Source organism: Pholis gunnellus (genome assembly GCF_910591455.1).
Source record: "Pholis gunnellus genome assembly, chromosome: 6".
NCBI classification, from domain to species: domain Eukaryota; kingdom Metazoa; phylum Chordata; class Actinopteri; order Perciformes; family Pholidae; genus Pholis; species Pholis gunnellus.
In genome coordinates, this window is record NC_136532.1 from 6713840 (window position 1) to 6738211 (window position 24372).

The 24372-nt window shown below is 40.2% G+C and overlaps 3 protein-coding genes across 4 annotated transcripts in view; 2 read left to right on the forward strand and 1 right to left on the reverse strand.

Annotated features, from left to right (window-relative positions):
• Window positions 1-5626, reverse strand: cdo1 (cysteine dioxygenase, type I). The gene is made up of 5 exons (XM_079160757.1): window positions 5379-5626; window positions 3993-4070; window positions 3179-3336; window positions 2057-2226; window positions 1-1064 (listed from the first exon to the last, which is right to left on the reverse strand). The coding sequence occupies exons 1-5, from the start codon at window positions 5546-5548 to the stop codon at window positions 1035-1037; spliced, it is 606 nt and encodes a 201-aa protein (XP_079016883.1). The 5' UTR covers window positions 5549-5626; the 3' UTR covers window positions 1-1034.
• Window positions 5627-8339: 2713 nt separating this feature from the next.
• Window positions 8340-20156, forward strand: ap3s1 (adaptor related protein complex 3 subunit sigma 1). 2 transcript variants are annotated; one of them, XM_079161450.1, is made up of 7 exons: window positions 8340-8621; window positions 12256-12347; window positions 12959-13070; window positions 13502-13573; window positions 14352-14459; window positions 15881-15922; window positions 19070-19179. In XM_079161450.1, exons 1-6 carry the CDS (start codon window positions 8553-8555, stop codon window positions 15914-15916), a joined length of 489 nt encoding a protein of 162 aa, XP_079017576.1. In that variant the 5' UTR covers window positions 8340-8552; the 3' UTR covers window positions 15917-15922; window positions 19070-19179. The 2 variants fall into 2 exon arrangements, with proteins under 2 accessions (XP_079017576.1, XP_079017575.1); XM_079161449.1 differs by lacking the exon at window positions 15881-15922 and having other exon boundaries at window positions 19070-20156.
• Window positions 20157-21378: 1222 nt separating this feature from the next.
• The window catches only part of commd10 (COMM domain containing 10), a 60322-nt gene continuing 57328 nt past the window's right edge, over window positions 21379-24372 (forward strand). Inside the window, exons 1-3 of the mRNA XM_079160982.1 lie at window positions 21379-21496; window positions 22908-22998; window positions 23629-23739. Coding sequence (XP_079017108.1) covers window positions 21468-21496; window positions 22908-22998; window positions 23629-23739 — 231 coding nt within the window. The 5' untranslated portion in view covers window positions 21379-21467. The remainder of the gene's footprint in view (window positions 21497-22907; window positions 22999-23628; window positions 23740-24372) is intronic.

Below are 24372 nucleotides of genomic sequence, written 5' to 3' on the forward strand. Positions count from 1 at the left end.
TTCTGTGAAAGGGTAATGGTGTTTATTGGTCAACAGTTATGGCCAGAGTTATCCTTTTACTGCATCGCGGAAATCATTTTGACAGTGCCACGAGAGGCGCCATGCTGTGAAAGCTACGCACTATATATAAATACAGCTACAATTAGAATATGCCAAAATCCTGAGAAAAGGTTTGAGTTTCATCGAAACACGTCGTCCGCTAGTAACACAAAAAGGCTCCTACTGGTCAGAGTATGAATACATTTAGGAGTGACACAGAGGCGTGCCGATTTAAACTCTCTCTCTCTCTCCTGCAAATAAATTACAACCATCGCACAAAAAACATCACAACTCTAAAGCTTTACATTTTCTTTTTTCCGAATGCAAATGGGACAAACTTTTTTCTTTGTAATTGGGTTATACAAACGATGTTACACTTTACCATTTTCAACAGGTGTTAAGACAATTTTGAGTGGCATAAATTGACAGTAAAATACAGCTATAAAAGTGCTCCATCGATAACAAAACTGTTGATTGCAGAACTGTTTTTTTTTCCTTTTCTTGAGATATAAAATGTAAAACACTGCCCTTTATGTAAAACACTATAACAGCAATATCCCCCCCCCCACCCCCACCCACCCAAACACACACACTTTTTTTTTTTTTTTTTTTAAATGCTGAAGCTCTACTCTCTGACTATGGGCCATAACTTTACAAAAGTGTGGTTACACAGGTTCGTGGATAAACAGGAATGTTGTTATTGGGAAAGGGTCTCCTCAGGCCCAGCAAACAAAAGGCAGATTCAATCCATGTCCGAGCCTATTCATGCATTCGTCCTGTGCTCATCAGTATTTGCCAAGCTCACACTGGGCAAGCGATAAAGCCATTCTAATTACTGGGTTGTCCTTTTGAACCGGCCCGCTCCTGATTTCTAAATGGGTTGCTTAGTCATAGCAGGTCCACATTTCGCCTCCCCCAGCAGTTTCCCCTCGAATCAATTTCACAACATTGTCATTTTAAATGCCTTCGCCACCCGGAGCCTCCTTTGGTGACCGTTAGTTGTTCTCTTGTGAGATTGTGGATTCCTGAGAAGAAAAAACAGACCAAGAGGTCAGATCATTAGTCACAGAATTACACATGTCCCTTCGCCTTTCAGTAAGCCCGAGCCAAAACAGGGTTATTCAGTCAGGTTCCTAATCTGGACCTCACGTTTTCCGATGTGATACGGCACCTAATCGCTCGTCCATCCAGAAAAACAACAGCAACCTCAGACCGCTGTCGAGAGCGAGGGGCGTATATCGCGAGTTAAGTTCGCTGTGTGCTCCCTTACAGTACTTCTGCTATCTTATCTCCTCTGTTTGGTGTTGCAATCCAATGCACTGACTTGGGCAAGGTGTGCTTATACAACCTGTATGTTTCCGATAAGGCCACTGTCGGTGGCGGAGGTCCTATAGCGCAGGCGCTCTTGTTTTCACATCCTTGTGCTACTTTCATTCGTCATTTCACAACAATTTTAATTTCAAAAGGAAACACCATATCTAAAAAGTTCATTCTTTTGTCCCTGAACATAAACATTTGTTTTTTTAAACGGCGACACCATTTCTTGCCTGCCAAAGCAACAGTTTTGCTGAAACAGCAGCAACTGGAAACACATGTCATGGATAGCAAATGGAAACTTTCTATTAAATCCTTAAATCTCCAAAGGGTGCTGCTTTAATTGCTCATAGGCCGTGCTTAATGAGAGTATCAACATGCCATAAAAACCTCCCACTTCCTGCTCATGAGGCAGAGTGGGGTGAGGACGTCTGAGTGGTCCTGTGTGTGGTGGTCGTATGTAGTAATATATACATTTAGGCTGTCAGTGTTTTGCATGCAATGCTATGATTAAAACGTTTGTTTTGTACTGTGTATGTAATATCACACATCTTTGGGTTTAACTTCCCACAATCATAACGTCCACCTACAGAATTTGACTTTGCAAGCTTTGGCTGTCCAAAGACCAAGAAACCATTCTCTTTGGTTACTGTACATTCCCATTGAATATGTATCAAAGCCATAAAAAAAAAAAGTCTCTTACAAATGGAGTCCTCTCTCCGTATTTGCTCCAGAAAGTCATCTTCACCGTGTTCTTGTGCCCCGTCCGCTGGTCAAAGGTCTGGCAGGTCTGGAAGGGTGGACTGTACAGGTGCAAACTGGCTGCGCACTCTGTGTGGCTGCCGTTTTCCACACGATGCAGGCCAATGGAGTCTGAAATGTGCAAACGCACGAACAAGGACAAACATATTCAGACAGCGTTTGCCACTGGAATGCTGTGAAATCTGGCTTGCGGGCCGCTCCTGGCAGTGAGACCAAACATCCCACCAGGGCTCTGATGGGTTTGAGGAAATACTCAAGTCAGCAGAGATTTTAAGAGAGAGACCAACTATTCAAAGTCAGAACTCGCTGTTCCGGTTACAGTCCTGTTTTGACAAGCTGCAGAGGTAGGACACTTCAGTATCACTCTGCGCTGTAAAAAGTGACACACTTAGTCCCGACTGTTTCAGAGATAATACATATCTCATGTGGGACAGTACGTGTAAAGAACAATTATTTCATTGTTCTGAACATATAATAATGTGAAATGTATGCTAGCATTTCTTCTGTATTCCTTTGTTTTGAAGTCAATGGGTTTTTTTAATGGGTTTTGCCTGGTCTGCGGTTAACACAAGCTCAAGATATTTTAACGTTTTGTTCTACGATATAACAAAATACATCAGTAAATACCCCTCTCGCTGGTTTTGAGGCTTTTACGTGTCTGAAAAAGGGCGGTTAAATGGCTAAATGTTAGCTTTTTACTTCTGACAACTGCATTAATGCTTCAAAAATCACTAAAGCCGTATTCATCTGTGACGGTTATCTTGCTGAACAAAACGTAAACGTTTGATTGCCACAGAGTTTATTTTCTGAAATAATCCAAAACCCAATGGAAATGTGCCATCGGATTTTTGTCGACGGAACCGGTGCGGTGCTAACTTCCGGTTACGGCCTACAAAGAATACGTCATCCCTGCAGCACTTTATGAAGAATCACTATCGCACCTTGCCCCCAAACAAACAAACAAGCATTACTGTAACAGAATCAAGATGCATACATTTCTGAAGAAGGGTGATTCTCTCTTCAAAAAGCAAAGACACAATCAGCGCACAGTCCGGTTTCTCACCGTTTATGTAAGCAACCTTGTTCTCCTGGAGAATCCTCTGTGACTTCTGGACCATGTCCCCTTGTGATTTACTGTCCGGCCAGTCAAACAGCGTCTCCTTCAGCTGACCCTGCAGCAGCTTCATGAAACAATGGGAGTCTGTGTGGTCGTGGATGCTGCTGCAAATCGTACGGAAAACGCACAAGAACACAGTGTCAGAACACTGAGAAGAAATACACTTCTCTTTATGACCAAAAAGAAACATTTATGGGATTCTGACACAAGGTGAGACCCTTTTCAGGAACTCCAGATCTCTTCTTCCTTGTGTCATGACATGCACGTTGTTCCTCCAGAGCGGCAGATGCTGTCTCATTATAATCTTTTTGAGTAATGAGTCAACAATTGCATAACTTTTTTCTGGCCGCTCTTGTGAATTGTGGTTACCGGCCATGTGTGTAACCGTCAATCCTGTTAGTGCTATCTGCTGGTCAAATACTATGTAGTCAATCATATAAAGACATAGATGTTATCATGATAACAGACTTAAATGGATCAGTGCGTCTCTACAGGCGTTTGGTTCAGGTGGCGTTTGCTGACATAGTGAGACATGCGACAGATATCATGAAATAACATTTACATAACTTCCAGTCTGTCTGCACACAGCCCCGTCTTATCTCTATCGACTTGAATTTCCACAGAAGATAAAGAGTTAATGGCTTTATGCAACGGCCATAATAGGTTTTAATTGGCGGTGATCTGTGAGAGCTTGCTGATTCCTTATTGCGATGACAAAAACACAGCGTGATCATATTTTTGTAATAAATGAGCGTCTCACCTGCCGTGGCCTTCTCCCCAGCACAGAATCATGAGATTGAACTTCCCGTTGCCCTCGTCAACCAAGTTCCTTGTGTACCTGCAAGAGAGGACGATTTGCTCAAAAAAAAACCCCAAAAGAACGAGGAGACATCCGGCTCATAACAAAGTCTCAAAGGAGTCCAGAGATAAGCGTTCATTCCAAAATGTTAATTAAATGTTCAGGTAATGTTAATGTTAAATGAGGGGGGAACACATATTATGCTGACATGCTGCTTTTCACTGAATAATAAATTCCAATAATCAATAATGTTGACTCGTTTTTAGGACAAACTATCAATGTGAGCACCAATAGTCAACCATCATGAGGTTTATTTGATAAGAATGTTAAACTTGATTTTCATTTATAGAGCCACCTCCAGTATTCCACACAGTGAACCTATTGTGGGATTACTTAGCAGACAACAAAATGTCATCGGACAGTCCTTGCTCGGACTGTAAATATTGGTATTTTTGTTCCTACTCTGTGCTATTCCGTCAGTAACCAAATGTTTTCGAGGCAGCTGCGGCTCAATGTGCGGACAACAGGCGGTCCCAGTCATCCGGGTCCCAGTCATCGCGGGTGTGCGTCCGTTCTCGGTGTTGATTGGAGCGCCCGCTCACCCTCCCTCCGTTAACCCCCACCCCTCCCCGAAACTAATCAAAACACTGGAGCCATTGAACACGTCCGAACAGAGCACCCATATTTTGCAGTGAGAAGCCACTCTGCTGTGGAGATAACACATTTAGAATAAACTGGTTTGTTTGAGGCTATCAGCTCAATGTTGAATAGGAATTCAGTTTGTTAGTTCTCTCTCTCTCTCTCTCTCTCTCTCTCTCTCTCTCTCTCTCTCTCTCTCTCTCTCTCTCTCTCTCTCTCTCTCTCTCTCTATCTCTCTCTCTCTCTCTTATCTTTAAATAACATGTGACCATATTGCTATTTTGTATGACAACCACAAGATGGTTTTCATTCAAATGTAAGAACGATGTTTTTTTATGTAATTATAAACATTTAGACTGATAGTATCAATGTTATAAATATAAATAACCTAATAAATTCCCTTTTTTTATCAAGGGCAGTTTGTTTTTCTAGAGCAGCCAGAAAAAAGTGTTTTTTCCCCCCCAATCAAAAGTAAAAGCAGCAGGCATAAAATACAGACACAATAAGAACAAAAGTAAAATATATGATTGGGAAACAAACAAACATTTGGACTATAGTTCAAACAAAAGCACAGTAGGCCAAGGTGACAGACAGCGACAGTTCAAAGTGCAGCTGCATCATACATGAGTAATAACTGATTCGTAAATTGCTGAACAATACCCGAAGCATTGCGAATCGCGAGCTTGTTTTCTGTTTTTTTATTTTTACCTGTACTGGTCAATCTTTGCATATTTCATCCACTCCTGAGGGTTGCTCTCATATGCTTCCATTATGTCTTGGACCTCCTCAACGTTGATGCAGTCGCTCTCGAAGATTTTGTGCAGGGTTTGGATCAGGTCGTCCAGAGTTTCTGGCTTCACCACCTCGGTGTGCTCCATCTCTCTGCGGAGTGGGGGGGAGGGGGGTACTGGTTTCAGATAGTTCTTCCTCAGTTAAAAACAACAGATTTCTCTTATACAAACTCTCGGCCGAGTCCTTTACTTTTTATAGGCTGGGGCTGCAATTTGGGGGCGAGCTGGTGTTGGACTGTACCATTATGGGAGAAGGTAGACGCCCACAGCACGCAGTGTAATTTAAATACATTTTCATCATGAGCGCAGAATGAAATATTGCCGATAATAGAATAAACGCGGATGCCTCTTCATCACACTCGCTCACTAGAAATAACATATTGTCTATATACATTTCTTTTGCATGCTTTCACTCAAACACATATGCAGTCATTTGCAGGCAACTTGGACTAATCCTCTCTGAGTCCAATTCCACCACGTTGCCACAAACACAACCCCCCCCCTCCCCCCTCCCTCTCTCCCTCTTTCTCCCTGAGCCATTTCTCCCACAATAGATGTCCAGTCTCGTTTTGTGTTGTTGTTTTGTGGGCCCTCTCCTCCAGAAACTCAGTCATCGACACACTGCACAAGGTGTGTGTGAGGCTCACAAACAAAGTGGGGTTGGAAAAATAAAAGTGTGTGTGTGTGGGTGGGGGTGGGAACAAGGTTGAATGGTGTCACATCAAAACAAAGGGAAGATCAGGACAATGGGAAAGTGATTGATTAACACTGCAGATGCTTTGCTAGATCCAAATAGGAACTGGCCCGTGTGTCCTTGTCCTTGTCTCCTCACTTAGGAATCTTGACGAACGAGATGATTCCATAAAGACATGCAGGGTGTGAGGGAAACATTAGTAAACAATACTAATAAAGCCAATTCAATGAAAGGAGCAAATAAAAAGTGAAAGGGATAGCCCACTATCAGTGAAATGCAAGGGTCAGAAATAAAAGTCCTCATTGGAGCTGCTGCATCTTGGGTAGTTATTACTGTATCATTGCACCGTTTCTATCTTCAGCCCCAGATCACTGACCTGAGAGCAGTAAGCAACAGGAGACAAACTGAGTAACGTTAAAAATGTAACTTTGGGACAGAATAATGTAGTAAATCAGACGCAGACGGGCAGTCAGACACAAGGAGAGATGATCCTGTGCATTGTCTTTTTTTTATATCACGGTTTTGGGCATTGTCTTGGCACCGTGTGTCAACCAGTCCAGCTCTCTCAGCTTGCACTGAATCATAAATCATTCTCGTTCATACATCGGATTCCTTCACATAAATATACGGGGTCGTTTGAGGGGCTCCACCCGCTGAAAGTACAGACGAGGACTGAAGGGATGCAACATGTCAGTGGAAACTTCCACAGTATTTGATAGAGGTTACTGTGGGTCATGTGGTGCAGATATAAAAAGTGTTTTGTTCCTCCAAGCTGTGGACCAGTGGTTGCTCAGAAATATATCAAATATCACTCTAGGTGTCAGGGTGTCAGGTGTGAGACTTTCAGTGCAATGTCTTGCTCGAGGACACTTTGGAATGTTAGAGTAATCAGAGGGATATAGTGTTTGCTTGAGAGCTGCACACTTTTCACCCTTTTTCAGAAAAGGATGAATTTAAATCATCAACATTTTACTGGTGACCACAGGTTAGGGTCCAAACCACTGTTAAAACTCAACTTGAGTCGGGGGGAAATCCTTCTGGCTGCAGGAAGACATGCAGGTCTTGCATGGTAACAGACTGCAGAAAAAGTAAAGAATGTTCTTTGCCTCAGAGGTTTTTACAAGTTGTCCTCTAAGATGCCACATCATCAACAGCAGATGTGCTGAGGCTCCACCTTGTGGCTAAAAGTTAAACCAACTCTACCCATTTAGTACCGCTGATGGTGGATATTAAACTGATGCTCTTGGTTTGATGGAAAATTACATCTAAACTGGTTTTCCAAAAAACTAATGTAACTTTAATGTGGAAAATGAATGAGGTGCTGATGTTCATAGATTGCTTAAATCCACGTGTTGTTTTCGTCTGACTGGGGAAATATTTCCATAAATAAAGAACAAAAAATGTTCCCAACTGCAGACTTTTTCTTATTTTGTAAGTATTTCTAAAACATCTCTGTAACAAAAAAGCACGAAAAACTTCCCTTATAATTATTCTTTTTTTTTACCGTATTATTAAATACAATCCTAGAGCTATTATGTGTGAATTCAGACTTTTGTTTGCGTATTCCCCTATTCTGCAATGTTAGATGATGATGATAATTATTCTTACTAATATATTACCATAGCATGCTTCACACATACAATATTCACTGTGTTTACAAAAAACTCTGGAAAAAACATTTGAATTGTTGAAATTGATGTGTTATTAAATACTAGAATGGGAACAGGATCAATTGATAGTGTAATAAAGTGACTGCAGGTGTTATTTGCTAACTAGCCAAAACAAACAACAGCACATAGGTATCTATACATGGGCAAATTGAATAAAAATGTAATTGTTCTTTACATTTTTTTTTCACATTTTAGGGGTCAAAACTAGTTGCCACTTAAAATTAAATAAAGAACAAAAATAAATGGTGTAGCATAAATCATATACATAAGACCTAATCAAAACATTAAGAAGAACAAGGGGACGCAATAAGAATTAATACATCTTTGACAAAACACATGAAATTGAGACAAAGACACAGTCAAACCCAAACCACTGCATGGGTGATCCAAGTATCATCAGTATAATCATCAGCAATAAATAATCACATTTCCCCTCTGCGGTTTGCAGCGCCAGACGGAGGTTCGGTTTGAACCACCGCGGCCGCCGTACCAGCAGGAGGAGGAGGAGGAGAGCATGACTGGTCCTTTGACGTGGAATATTTCCGTAAAGAGACGATGGAGGAGTAGCAGCGTGTAGCTCGAAGCTATCCCGTATTACCTTTAAATCGAGACGGGATTTAGTCCTGAACCCTCATTCGGATCTGGGTTCACGGGAGTCGACGGTCTACAGTCTTCCGCAGACTGACCCCTTTCTGTTCCCCCCGCCTCCTTGCACTCAGCTACAGTCATGATTAAAGCCATTTTAATATTCAACAACCATGGGAAACCGAGGCTTTCTAAATTCTACGAGCATTATGTGAGTAACATGTTCATTATTTACACATCTTATCGTTCATAGAGGTTGTGACAGGCGGCAGTGAATAAAAAAAATAGCGAGCTGTGGCTTAAGACACTTTATGTTTTCTTAAAGCAAAGCGAGGCGGATGTAGATAGGCTATACCTTTAAAAAATGCGTTCATGTCATGTTGTCGCACACTGTTTGAATGGGAAGGTGTGTTCAGGCTACTTCACAAGCGCCCCGTGATGTGCTGTTGTTTCTGACTGCCCCCCCGTGTATAAGATGTCAGTCTGAACCCTTTAAAAAAATATATATGAATAATTAAACACGCACGAGCCGAAGCGAAGCTATCGCATTCCTTATGGAGCCTGTGCGAACAGGACTGTGGCCAAATTATCGTGTAAAGTGCAGCTGGTGAAACCCAGCGAAGTGAGGTCACTCTGTTTGTGTCACATGACTTTAATAACTCCCTCGTGAGGGTCTCGTGCTCTCACCAGCGGCCTTTCAGCGCTTCAATTAGCTCCATTATCTTTAGCTTGGAGTGAAGTTTACACACCTGCTCCGCCGACGAGCAGGTAACTTATATACCAGGTTATGTAATATCCTTTTGTTGGGCAAGCTGCGTTTGCTTGTTCTCATAATTGGATTTATATCTCACGGTTGGCTGCAGGCCCGTTCTTTGATATTGCTGCCACAATAGCAAGGTGACTTGGACATAGCAACTTGATTAATTAGCAACTGTGTGAACCGTTAGATGTCCTTTAAGAAACTACTTCACAAATGCGAGGTTTGAGGTTTCTTTGTGTGTACCCAAGTACTGTACTTGAGGTCTATCCTGAAGTACTTGTACGTAACTTGAGTATTTCAATTTTCTGCTACTTTATACTTTTACTCCACTACAATTTAGAGGAAATATTGTTGTACTACACTGCATTTATTTCATAACTCAAGTTACCAGTATCTTTGCAGATACTGTAGTACAAAATCAACAAACATATTATGAAGTATTATTAAAGGGTAAGATAATTATATTTTGTAGCTATTAGTTTTGCTTTGAATGCATGAGTTTTACAACAACTTGTTACTTGTAGCAGTACGTCTACACTAAGATATTGCTACTTTTTTCAAATACAAGGTATGAATACTTCTTTCACCACTGAATTTATGTGAGTAAGATGAAAATATATTTTTTAACAATTATTTTAATTATCAATTGAACTTCTGAGACATCTTTCTATTTTGTCCAAACATCTATTAAGAAAACCTAAATATGTTGTTCACTCATTACAAAACAAAGAAAAGCAGCAAATCTTTGCATCTGAGAAGCTGGAGCCAAAAAGTGTTGCAATACAATGAATCAATTAGAATAGCACGGTGTCTGGTCTAGAATTCAGACAGCAGGTCAGAACACAGTGATTGGAATTTGTCACAATTGTTTCATGAACAAATTATTTATAATAAAAAAAAAAAGTGCAGGCACATTCCCTGCACTTAAAATCACGAGGGTGAACAGTGTTGTTTCATCTAGCGTGGTTTAATATCTACTTATTGAGATTCAGGAGGATACATTGAACGTGATTGGATTATAAGCAGCCTATGTAGACACCATCTGTTGTATTAAGAGCCGAGGTGTCGGCGTTCTGGCTGGCCGGGTCTAATGTTTCACACATTCTAGTAGCTGTGAAAACTTCTTTTAGCAGTAACTTGCAAAAATAAATCCAATATTTACAGCAAGTGACAAGGTTAGAGCTGCAAATATTAGTGTTAGGAATATTGTGTGAAGCTTTGAACTTCTGTAACTTTATTTAAATCCCCTTATTTAGTATTCAGAAGCAGTATACAAACAACTACATGGTTTGTAACGCACTATAATGAAGTTGTAAGGGACTATATCTCCTGTGGTAATATGAGGCCCCACCACCAGAAACATCGGTTCGAGAAGTTCTAAAAAGATGCTGCTGTTTTTTTTCGGTCCCTGTCATTGATCTATGAGTGCCGTATCCCTGCTGGTCCCATGCTACAAGTCACATGACCGGCACGGCCTTCCAGCAGGCTGCATGCTGGACCGCCTCCTCTCTCCTCGCGCTCGCTGACCTGTTCTGCACCCCGACAGGACGTTGGTACCCTTTGGTGGGGCTGGTGCAGTGTTACAGATGCGCGCGCACACACACGACAGATTCTAACACCCGTTGAGGATTTGAAGGTTACATTAAAAGCCTCAGACTGCGTGTTTGTTGCGTCTCAGAACTTGTTTGTGCATTTTCATTTAAGGCGAGACGCCCCCGACAAAAACATTGTTCCTCGTGCGTTGAACAATTTGGAGATTTTTGTCTATTTTGCCTCCATAACATGTCTTCCTTTAGACTGGTGTAAAGAAAACATTCAAAATAAACATTTAGGTTTTTATTTTATTACTTTTTATTTTACAACTTCCTAAAGTTGCCTCATTTGCATATTTAAACTTAAAATGTCAAACTTCTAATACAAAAAAATAATAATCATGTAAGTAAAGAACTAGAAATGTTCCATGGTTATATCTGAGTTGATCTAAAACAAAATGGACCTATTCCCCTGTAGTGTTTTGTAAAAAATGTCATTTTACAAAACATATCTTTAAAAGGCTCAGACTCTGAGCCAGAAATCTGCACTCCAGCAGCTCTTGCATACACCAAACTTTCCAGCGTCATTACTATCTATGTTCTGAAGGTATTTTTGCAGATTGGTTTGTTCTTTTTTTCCCCCCCAAGGTCCAAGGTTTCAGATATTGTTGTACAACACGGGGTTGCACAGCGAAAAGCAATTTGTTTTATTACTTAAGAAAAACACACAAAAAGCAAAAATCCTAGCCTGACTCATTTTATTCCTAAAAACACGAGACAGAAATTGATTATTTTAGCACCGAGATATCCCAAAATCCCTCCGTTATACTGTTATAACCTTTGACTGTAATATGTCGAGAAAATGACACAACCTGAACCTGGCTTTATCCAATGTTCACATATCTCTAATGGAAATATGTGCACCGTAGCACATGTTTAATCAGCTACTGCCTCATTTGCATATTTAAGCATACCATTTAAGAAAACTTGTAATACAGACAATAATTGTCTTTTTATTGTATTTTCTGAATTTTCATGTCTATCGATGAGTTAAAATATTTAATGTATTCACCTGTGGTGTCTCCCCTTACATTTCTATTGCCTACAGTATGTTTCATCCCCAAAATGACATAACGCAGAACTCTGACATTTAGAAACCGAATGAGACTTGAATCCTTTGGCCTTTTATTAGCTCAGGAAATTGTTTGGTGCTTGCAAACAAGCCCGACGATATTTGAGGTTTCTAACCTAATCTCATCCATTAGCTAACAATAAGATGAGCCTGCCTCGGTTCAGCTGGCACAATGGCATCACTGCCTGTGTAGCCTGTGGGCACTAGTGCATGTTTAGATACGATAAAGAGAACGCTGAGTGTACACATTATGTTTTTTCACTCAAAACTAATATGTTCAAGAAAAAGAGAGGCCAGGGGTCCAAGTTATTCAAACCGCCAACCGTCAAAAATGACTGGAAGCAATTAGGTGCACAAACAGCTCATTATTCAGCAGCTCCTCTTTGTTTTGACCCTCTCTGTTTCCTCGTTGTTTCCGCAGAGTGAAGACACGGAGCAGCAGATCATCAGGGAAACCTTCCACTTGGTCTCGAAAAGAGACGAGAACGTCTGCAACTTCCTCGAAGGTGGAATGTAAGCATGGCAACGGTAACGGTGTGTTCTAAACATGGCTGGAAGTAAATACTCGACTGGATCGTTTTTGCGCTGTGAAGGAAAGCTTTATGAATGAGAGTCGATAGTAACGTCCATCCATCATTCATGAACGAGGAACAAAGTAGGTGTCGTTTTCCCTCTGGAAACGTCACCGCTCGCTCTTCCTCTTGCACTTATTTCCCCTCTCTATCGAGGAACATCTGGGCCATAGCAAAGCCACGTGGTTATTTTTTATTATAGTGTAAGGATTAGGCAACTACTGAGTGTTATCACAGCCACCAAAAATCCCTTAAGTCACATTTCCCTTTGTGTGATTACACAGGATTAGGCCGAGTTACAACATGTCCACAGTCACTGAGGTCAAACCAGCTTTCATATCTTTCATATCTTGTTATTTTTCTGTGTCCTATCTATACATGCGTTGACTCATGACTGAACACATCTGTGTCATAACATGTTTACGGCATGTTAATGGCACGGACGCATGTCTTCATGCCGATGCGCAGCTGCCGGTGATCGACCCGATGGTCCTGCGTGTAATGTATTCCCTCAGGACAGGTGTGATGTTTCCTTGTTCCCCTGTGTTTCAGGCTGATTGGAGGATCGGACTACCGGCTGATCTACAGACACTACGCCACACTGTACTTTGTGTTTTGTGTGGACTCCTCAGAGAGTGAGCTCGGGATATTAGACTTGATCCAGGTAAAAGCTTCACAAACCAAAGTGTATCTGTCACACTTTCCATGTTTTTTTTGTTTTTTTAATGCCTCCGTGCCAGCGACAGCCGTGAACGTTATGTTTTTGAGTTGTCCGTCCGTTCGGTCCATTCACGAGAGCCTAATATCTCAGGAATGCCTTGAAGGAATTAGGCACAAGCGTTCACCTGGACTCAAGTTAAGCTGATTAGACTTTGATGGTCAAAGGTCACTGTGACTTCACACATCCCCTTTTTGGGCCATAACTCAATAATTCATATGCTGATTATGAAAATGTATGTATATGTATATGACACAATTATCTAATAGGATGAAGTGATGAAGACATGGATATAAACTGAAACATGACTGGCTGGCGGAGGCGTACAGCTGCGAGGCAGTAATTGCAGTTTGACATTAAATTCTTTCTATTTTCAGGTATTTGTGGAAACGCTGGACAAATGCTTTGAGAATGTCTGTGAGCTCGACTTAATTTTCCACGTAGACAAGGTAGGAAATGCTTTTATAACAGTTTGTCTTTGTTGTGTTGCACATTAACAAAGCCGCTTGAATATTTGATTGAGTTTGAGTTTTTATTGCCTCATATTACAGCGTCACACTTATCTGATGGCTTGTGCTGTCACAGATTAACCGTTGTAACAGATTTTCAGTGATTTCCCAGATTTTGTGGTTGAGCATTTGGCCCAGTCATCATCGGTTTAACAAATGACTGTACATCTTTTAAGAGACTTCTTACAAGCAACTTAAATACACGCTGCAATGTAGAGCTGAGTGAATTTGCCCATTAATTGATAAATGAATTATTACTTAGCAACTCTTTTGTAGTATTGGTAATTTTTCAAGCAAAAATGGCAAAGATTCTCACCTTCAGGAGGATTTGCTGCTTTTCTTTGTCTTCTGTGATCTGATGTGAACTGAATATCACTGGGTTTCACGCTGCTCGCACAAAATCAGCTATTTAAATACATGTTGTTCTATTTTAAAGAAAAACAATTCCTCATTTAACATTTATAAGCAGGATAGGAAATGTGTTCCATGGTTTGAAACACACTAATGTACTTGTAAGCAGCCATAAATGTTTATTAATGTATTTGTCATCAACTATAAGTCCTGCTGTGGGCACCCACAACTACAGTCTGGTATCTAAATAGATGATGAATGTCGGTATCGTAAAACACAATAATAATGCTATAAAATGTATGTCAGGGAGAGACGTTCTAATTCATGAATGCTTATTTTGCTCATTGCTCATTATTATTATACTCAGGTCCACAACATCCTGGCAGAGATGGTGATGGGCGGCATGGTGCTGGAGACCAACATGAACGAAATCATCACGCAGGTGGATTCCCAGAACAAGATGGAGAAGTCTGAGGTAAGCCTGACCCTCCCCCCGTCCGCTGTATGCTCTGTACGACTTGACCCCACCTCCGGTACTCTCTGCCGTTACCGCGCACCGTATGCGGGCATGTGTGTATGCTGCAACCTGCATGCTCCTCTCCAGTCGTGACCCTTGTGGATGCTCTCTCCACCTCCTCTCTTGAGTGTTCGTGCTCCTTTTTATTACTTTTTTATTTTTCGGCCTCCCCGCTCGCTGCTGCACTGCTCTCAACACAGGTCAAGACTCAACATCTCCTCTCCTGTATCCCTCAGTGTGAAATACAGCTTCATATGTCATTGGAGACTTAACTGTACCATTGTGCAGAAGCTGTGACCCACTGAATCACCATCTTCTAGTGATGTGGATTTGACATATCTTCGTGAAAACAGGCTGGTTGTAGGCTTCTTATCATTCTAGAGGAGAATGTGAATTTATTTTATTGTTGGAGTGAAAATGCTTTCCCCAGTGTCTTCTTGTTACATCTATAAGCCAGTGTCCTTGCTTAGACATCTGCTCTATGCAAGGACACGGCTTTGCTTTCCATACAGCTTCTGCGAGCAGATAAACATTCCTTTACTTATTGGAACGTTTTAATCAGAAAGACAGCCAGAGACAATTTCATGAAATCATTTCTGTTTTGCCTAATATGGATTTTAGCCTCTGACAGTCCTCGAGCTTAAGTGGCTTTGTTTTTAAATTGCTCACAAAGCACTGCGATGACGTCTAAACATTGAGGCAGAGTTATTGGGGAGTCCTTTTTTTTTAAACTTTTGCATCGAGAAACGCTTACACAAAGTTGTAGAAATGTGTTTTATTAACAAGGAGGTGAAGGGTTACACTGTCAGGTTTTTAACTGGCTGACCTCACTTGTGCACTCCAACATTTGAATTCAAGTTTAAGGGCTAACAAAGTAAACTTTTCCTAACAATCTGACCTGCATTGTGTGCTTTTAATGACACCCAATCTTCTTTTTGATTGATGTTCTGTAAGCAGAGTCCTTTACTGTTCTACAATCATCAGAGCTGCTCCGTCCTTCCCTCTTGGACCTACCCTAGACCGCAGTGTGTGTTTTTCACACTGATGCTAATTCAAAATGGCATTGTCCTTTTTAGAGGGCCGTGTCTGGGGGAACAAGGAATGAGCTGTTCCACTTCCAGACTGGCAAAGACTCATTAAGTGGCATTCATGGGTTTTTTCACCAAACTTTCTTAATTATTATCTGTATTTCTGGCGATAAGACTGATTGTGGGCAAAGCTTCAGATCATTTTTGGCTTAAAAGATGTGGTCTATGATAGGTCCTATCATTTTTCTTCCTGTGGAGATAAACTGTAATTACTTTAATCTGCTTTAACATTCCTCATTCCTCTTTTTCCTGACCCTGTCTAGTTCTTTCCATTCTTCTCTCTCTTTACAGACCTTTATCTTTCAGTCTACCAGGCAGGACAGGTAGACACAGGTACTGCTAAATTTACAACCAAGTACTGTAACCTTAACTGAAGTTTATCCCCTCCGCACCCTGAGACTCACCAAAAGGCCCTCCATGTAAAAGCAAGCTGACTTCACTAACATACAGTAGGAATCTTCTATGGCAGACCCAAACATGTTTTGACTGTACAGGTGGTGGATAATAGAAACAGCTGACAGTATAATGCAGTCTATTACAACAGATAAATAAATATAATAAGACTATAAAGTTTGTAATGTTGAGCTGCTTTTACTTGAGACTGTGTCATAGAGACGGTTCTTCAACTCTATGCTAATTTCTGAAGCTGTAGTTTGTGGCAGTGCATTGTACATAATGTCAGGTGTACCTATTATATTGTCCACCCACTGTAGTTTAAAGAATTATAAATATATATATATATATATATATATATATATATATATATAAACAAGCTTGAGAGGTTTCTGTTACTTTAATTTGATATGATCCTTAATTGTTCTTAAGCCCATTTTTTAAAACAAAAATATGATAATTATTTAATGAGATTTGTCTTGTTTTGTGGCAAAAGCTTGTGACTGTGCCACTATCAAAACTTGTCTGGCCTAAAAAGAATAGTTCAACATTTTGGGAAATATGCTCCTTTGCTTTCTTGCAGTTAGATGAGAAGATATGGTAGATTGTAGATATGTAGCTACAGATGGACTTTTTCGCTGTCATTTTCTTTGATATGTCTGAATTAATGTTCGATGGTGATCTCTGAAGAAAATAGACCAGATAGTGCCTCTCAACCGATGCATCCGAACCAGCACAAAAGCGGCTCGCGCAGTCCGAACCAGGACATGTTTATGTAGCTACAGCTAGCAGCCAACTAGCTTAGGTAGATAAGAAGATATTGTAGATGGCAGATATGTAGCTACAGCTAGCAGCTAGTTAGCTTAGGTAGATAAGAAGATATTGTAGATGGCAGATATGTAGCTACAGCTAGCAGCCAACTAGTTTAGGTAGATAAGAAGATATTGTAGATGGCAGATATGTAGCTACAGCTAGCAGCTAGTTAGCTTAGGTAGATAAGAAGATATTGTAGATGGCAGATATGTAGCTACAGCTAGCAGCCAACTAGCTTAGGTAGATAAGAAGATATTGTAGATGGCAGATATGTAGCTGCAGCTAGTTAGCTTAGGTAGATAAGAATATATTGTAGATGGCAGATATGTAGCTACAGCTAGCAGCTAGTTAGCTTAGGTAGATAAGAATATATTGTAGATGGCAGACATGTAGCTGCAGCTAGTTAGCTTAGGTAGATAAGAAGATATCTGCTTCCTCCAGCCTTTGTGCTCAGCTAAGATGAGCTAGCTGTAACTGTAACGATAGCGCCACAAGAGTGGTATGAAGCTTCTCAGCTAAAAAGCAGATTAGCACATCACCCAAAATGATGACTTATTCCTTTAAGGCCTCACCCTCTAAACCACACATATAGTTTACCTCAAACCAACAATATAACCCCTCTACTGTAGACTTTTTATCCCGTTTTTCTTTTGCACCGGTTTCTCTCACAGACAGAAGATGGAGTGATGCTCAAGCATTCTATAACTGTAACTTACATATACCAGAGAATCAAGCCATTGTCGTGTGCTACACAGCTGGCGTTGCTATTTCTGCACACATTACTCACCCAGCGTTTGATTAACAACCCAGTATTATAGACGTGCACAGTGGGTCTCCAGGCTACCTCACTGTGAGGAAAAATAATATATCTCGAGTCTGACTCCTGAATACTGAGCCCATGTGCTGGATCGGCATTCCACCCGGTATACGCCACGGTCGTCTTTCCCTCTAACACAAGTCTCCTTGATTCCTGGCAGAAGGAGGAATGCCCCATAAGACAAGCGGTCCATTGAAATAACCTTGTGAAAACAAGTGAAGTGGACAAATCCACATTCTAGACATAGCTTCTGTGCGTCATATCACTAAATGATTTACGGGGCTGCTCGTTCGAATGTGCTCCTAACGGAGGCAATGAGAACATACAGCTCTCTAGGGTGGCTTAAACCCTATGGGTCATTTTTGGGTCTGTCTGCTGAAGATTCATTCGGGGGATCTCTAACCACAGTGACTCTCAAATGTCTGCACTTACACTTGAGACGAAAACGTCAAATCATTCACTCTCCACGGATGTTCTTTATTGTTCCTAAATAAAAAAAATGATGCTTTCCTTTTTTAAAAAAATGCTCAATTGCTCTTCAATGGTTGCATACTGAGATTCATTGTGTTAGAGTGAAGTGCCCCCCTCTGTCCCTGAGAATAGATTTCCCATTGTACTTTAGTACTACCAGACTCACAGCCTCCTCATGTCATCAATAGTTAACACTTTAGCTGTGTAAATGGCACAATATTCTCGTTCCTCCACTCACAAATATGTATTGGGATAGCTATAGTCGTGTGTAGTCTTTTCCAGAAGTCATCGAACCCACTAGAAGTACCGTAACACCTGTATTGTTATGGCTAATAGTATGTTGACATGTTTTCAAAATATGACACACACATTCTATACAAACCTATCTATCCAAACATCATTTCCGTCTTCACATCCAAATCCATTTTTTTCCTCTTTACCCAGTTCTCTCCTTGCATTTTTGCCCTTATCGGTCCTCGAGAGTCCGATGGGTTCACTTTCCAAAGCAATGCAGCCGTTTGTCCATTGGATGAATGTCCAGTACTTCTCAATACATCAAACTTTAGCGAATGGTCTAGTACAGTGTGTCCTCACAGTTGATTCATAATTGCCTCTGGTTGTGATGCAAGTCATTATAGAACCAACTAATGCATGTGCATATGAAGCTATGAAGGCATCTGAATGTACATTTGCACACGTTGTCTGTCTTAGTCGCTGTCAGTGCTTTTGCATTTTGTCAGCAGTTGACTGTTTATTTTTTTTGTCTAGTGCTTTGTGTAGCACAGTGTGTGCGTGTGTCCGATGTTCAGTGTGTTGTGTAACATGTTTTTTTTTAATTCACTGATTTGTATCTTATCAACCCCTCCGTGTGTGCGTGTGTGCGTGTGTGTGTGTGCGTGTGTGTGTGTGCCTGTGTGTGCGTGCGTGTGTGTGCGCGTGTGTGTGTGTGTGTGCGCGCGTGTGTGTGTGTGTGTGTGTGTGTACAGGCCGGTATTGCAGGAGCGCCTGCTCGTGCCGTGTCAGCTGTAAAGAACATGAACCTGCCGGAAATGCCCAGAAACATCAACATTGGTGACATCAGCATCAAAGTGCCAAATTTACCCTCCTTCAAGTAGTGGCAGCAAGAGACCGTGAAGCTGCAGATGTCAGCCAATGTTTACCGCGATGCAATCTGTTTACCAAAACCTCAAATTACTAACTTTTATCCAAACTATACAGCTTGAAGGTACTGTTTGATTTTGACACTCCTTGTTTTGGTGTTATCTCTTTTTTTTTTTTTTTCCTGTTAAAGAAAAAAAATAAAGGTTTTACGTGTTTTGTTTGTTCTCTCTGTTAGAAGGAAAAATGAAGTATTTATTTATTTGTGGTACATTCCTTCAGCCTCGATGGAGGTTGGCCCTCGGCGTTCAGCTGCTACAGTACAGATCTGTGTCGGTTTGTAACTCAAATGATTTCACTGACTCAAGTGTTTACTTAAAGGAGAGAGCGTGGCGGGTGGTGACGTTGTGGGACAGTCTTATTGGTTTGGTTAGTCCAGACCAGAGAAATGAATCGGTGGAGGAAAGAGCATGAAACTATTTCGAATTCCAAATGGAAACAGGTCTGCCACAGTATTGATAGTCCTGCATTACAGCTCGTTTGTAAAATCAGAGCAAAGAATATTATTGTATTACAGATCTGCTGTGTGACAGAAACATGGATATATATATATGCTGAAATGATTTTCTCTTTTCTTATTTGTACGCAAAATATTTTTAAATGATTCATCATGTCTTATCAAATAGTTATCTTAATTTTAATGTGTGCATGACTTTTTTTTTCCTCTTCTTTTTCAACATAAACTGTCAGAATTCAACCTTTGTCTTTGCCTTATTTGGTAATTTCTATTTTCATATTGTCAACATGTGTCAAATATGGTATATTTAACACGCCGTATGTCTGGAGATGTAGGATGTCGTTACGTCGTCCCTGGTGATGATGCTCCACTGATGACTGTATTAATAATTAATTAAACATCACTTATGCTTTATACATCTGTTATGAGCAGTTCTTAAGAATACATTTTAGATTGAAAGCTCTTTGCCTGGTCAGCCCATTTCCACACTTGTAGAAAAGGGCTGCATATGATCTGTTTAACACCTTATGAACATTTACTGTTGCAGATCAACAGATATATATATATATATATATATATATATATATATATATATATATATATATATATATATATATATATCCAAAAGGAAATGGGGATTTTGTAATAACCTGGCAACCCATAATGTGTCTTATTGATGTCTCCATAGACCTATAAGGCATTAATAAATCATTTATGAACCATAACAAGCGTGAATTATCATATAAGCCCTTTTACAAAAGGTGATCTATTAGAGAGAAGTACTAGTAAGCAGTGGTGGAATTAAGTACACACTTAAGTCTTTGCATTTTATGCTTCTTTATACTTCTACATTTATGATGGAAATGTTGTAATTGTTACTTTGCCACAGTTATTTGGCACACCTTTACATGTAAAAGACATGATGTGCATACTTGATAGGATGCAGTACTATACTACTAATATACTGCTCCCCGGGTGCTTCTCAGCAGCCCACTGCTCCCAATAAGCTAGGGATGGGTTAAATGCAGAAGTTAAATTTCATGTATGTGTATATGTATATGACGACTCTAATAAAAATCTTGTTTTAAACTCGTAAAATACCACATTGTCGAACAAGAACAATGAAATGCTTGTTAGTGACAAAAACTAAATAAAATATTATAAACTTTGAAAAGAGCCATTTTACATAATGAGTCCAATTACTTTGAGCACTTTTTCTGATAATACTTATGTACTTTTTACTAACATTGACTTTTATTTGCAATGGAGTATTATTATTTTAGAATATAACATATGATGTACGGTACATCTACTAGCAGTGAGATTATAAAGTGTAACTTAACCTAGCCTTTTTAAAACATGGCTTTAAAACAACAATGATGCTTCTGCTGTCGCGCATTTGGTGCCAGCTCTGTTTGTCCATCGCTTATTCCGTAGTGACTCTTGTAGCAGATTTATCGTGCGCAGCTTTTATGCATTTAACGGTGCAATGAATTCTATTGCGCGGCCACACTGGCTTTAAGATACAGTTGTTGTCGACATTGTTGTGTTAGAATACACCAGTGACATACGTTTAAACTTGCATTCATTTACCTCATAGTTTATTTATTTGTCTCTATCCTGCCCTTTACTGCGCATTATCGCGCAGCTTTGACTGTCACGTGAGTCGTCTCGTGACATCAGGAAGAAGGAATGACAACAGAGAGGATGCTGCTGCTTTGACACTTTTCAACTCTTAATTTCTCATTTTCAGAAAGCAACAGACAACAATGACTTCTTTTTTAAAAGAAACACAAAGGTAAGCAGCTTTTATTTTTCTATTTACAGAAAATAAATCCTTCCAGTAACGTTATCTTACGTAAAGATACCTGTAGCCAAATCCCGAGAAAGGAAGGCATCCTCAAAGTTACCGGTATTGTGATCTGGTGCATACATGGACCTTAGCAAACATGTCACACTAGCGTGGGAATGACTAACGTTACTGCTGTCCTCATTAAGCTGTGTGTTTATTCGGTTTTCTCGCTCTCTTACTTCTAATTCACAGTAACATTTAACGTGTCAGGAAATGTCCTTTTAGTCTGTTTCCGCTTCTATTAAGACTTTGTACAATCAACCACAATATTTCAGACGGAAATGTAAATTAAGTAAAATCTTAAAGGATACATTTCACTTTGCAGACAAAAGGTTTTCGACTTACAATTTGTTTCCAAAAACATGTAGCTATGATTCACTGTTCTAGGTTAACTAGGTAGCATTGGGCAATCAAACCACCTCCAATGAAATATAACACACGCCATGTGTGATCTAATATAATAACGTCAATGTAGTGTTTTTGTGTGTGTGTGTGTGTGTGTGAAAACGTCTCAAATGTATCAGAGCTGGTAATTTGTATTGCATCAATGTTTGTAGTGCTTCTACTTGACTCAAGCAGGACTTCTCCCTTCTGATGCAGTGTATTAGCTTTGTGGTATTACTAACTTAGTTTTTAATGCACACATGTACAGCTAGTGAAATAGCTGTGAAAACAGTAGGGCTGCACAATTATTTGGCATTCTATTGACATTTCATTATGGGCTGCTGCATATTTCAAATCACAGGAGGTGCAGAGACGTCCTGGCCTACACATATCTATAGAAAACATATTTGTTTGGTACAGACAAAAATCAAACCATAATCATTTTAATTTGTTTTTCAATCAAAATTAGAACAATTATGTAAAAAGTATCATTCCCTCTAATATCGTAAATCATATCCCTATTACAATATCAGTCCAAATAATCACAGTTAGATATATTTTTAATATCGTTCAGCATACAGCCTGTTTACTCTGCAGTAGCTGTTATGTCTGTGTGTGCGTAGTAGTCTTAACACTTATGTTCACACGTGTACCTTATTTTAGGATGCTCTCTTCACTCTTCACCCTCATACTGATGCTGTTATCCCCGTGGAACCTATTGCAATATATAGCAGACACTTCTATTTGCTGATGCTGTATGTGTTGTCACTGCTGTATTGTTTATAGCTAATGTCTGTTTTGTTGTCAATGTATAGAAGTGCCTTTTGAAATGCAATGACAGCCCGCGTGACACACCTTTCATGTATGACATCATACTCTTGGCAGTGAACCTGTGATTCTGTTTCTTAACTCAAAGATCTGAGCGCTTTCTGCGCCGCCGTCATTAACGCTCGCGACTCTTCTCTCCGAACAGCATCAAAGAAGCGGTGACTTTCATCAACGCGATTGATGTGAACAAGTTCTCCAGGCTGATCTCCCGCATCATACAAAAGCTTCATCTGAAGGTGCGGAGACTGCGCACACTGTTAACCGAGCCAAAGACAAGAGGCTTTTTGAGGCTTTTGAGGCTTTTGCTGCAAAGCTGTAGTGCCAGAGAGAGCAGTGCATGCATAATGACTTACTGGAGCATCAGTCACACTCGGCTCTAATGAATGCACACGCAGGCCTGGCCCTGTTGAGCGGGCTGTCGAGGTGTGTCAGTCATTGATGCTAAGAACAATTCGTCTGTTGAGTTCAGTTTTTTTGATTTGCTGAGAGAAAGTTTGTTTAATGAGAATAATTATAAAAGACACATAGACATGTCAAAGCCTGAAAAGCACAGGTGTAACCAACTACATTGAACTGGTTTGCCTCACTGGTATGGCTTCCTGCTGCATGTAATAAGTAGAGCCATTGTTAATGTTATTAGTTTAATCTGTGATGGTTGACTCCACGGTGTTTGTTTTCAAATGTCAGATTATATAGAATTTGAACTGTTAAACATTGTATTCTGGCTTCTGACACACACACAATCTACTCTAAAAATGTTTCATATTTTAGATTTTAAAAAGTTGTTGACTCTCAATCAGAAATCAGCATTTCAACTATTCTCTCCAGTTCTTGAAAACACAGAGTAAACCATGTCTTCTACACAGGGCGAGCGGACATTCAGTGACGAGGAGGAAGAGAAACTTCAGGCTGCTCTCTCATTGGACAAACAGGCTCTCAATCTAGTCCTGGAAACTGCTGCGTTTATACTCGAGCAGGTGAGGAGAGGAGAAGGGGGAGGAGAGGGGGGGGGGGCACTGTTAGGGTTTCATCTCATTTTTCTAGGTTTGAGTTCTTTTTAAAAAATGATTGTTCTTTCATTCTTAATATTTAGTTATTAGATGTAATTAATAGAAGGGTTCAACATTAGATGTGATGGAGGAGGTCAAGTAAGTAAAAAAAAGTTCTGTATGAGGATTTACATTGCTTTGGTATTGGGAAAGAAATAACATGACTTCAACCCACTTAAGTATGTTGTTTCAGTGCCGACAGAATTGTCTGTCCACTTACCTGCAGGGCTTGTTTACATTACACACAAGCATTTAACTGAGAAGAATCATCAGAAAACAAAAAGACTGAGTAAATGACCATGCAAAGTTACTATTGCTACTTTGCTTAAGTGCATATTTTCAGAAAGAAAGTGAGACAGGTAGAAATTGGCATGTAGCATTTGTGTTAGTGTGGATCTCCTTGTGAGCCCATTTCTCCAGCTGGGGTCACTGTTGCATCACGAGTTGTTGTATTGGAGCCATGTTGAGTGTATAGAGTTGAATAGGACTGCGATTGTGAGAGGGAACTGTTAAGACACGGTTAATGATGTGTAAAGTCACTCTAACCCGTATCTCCTCTCG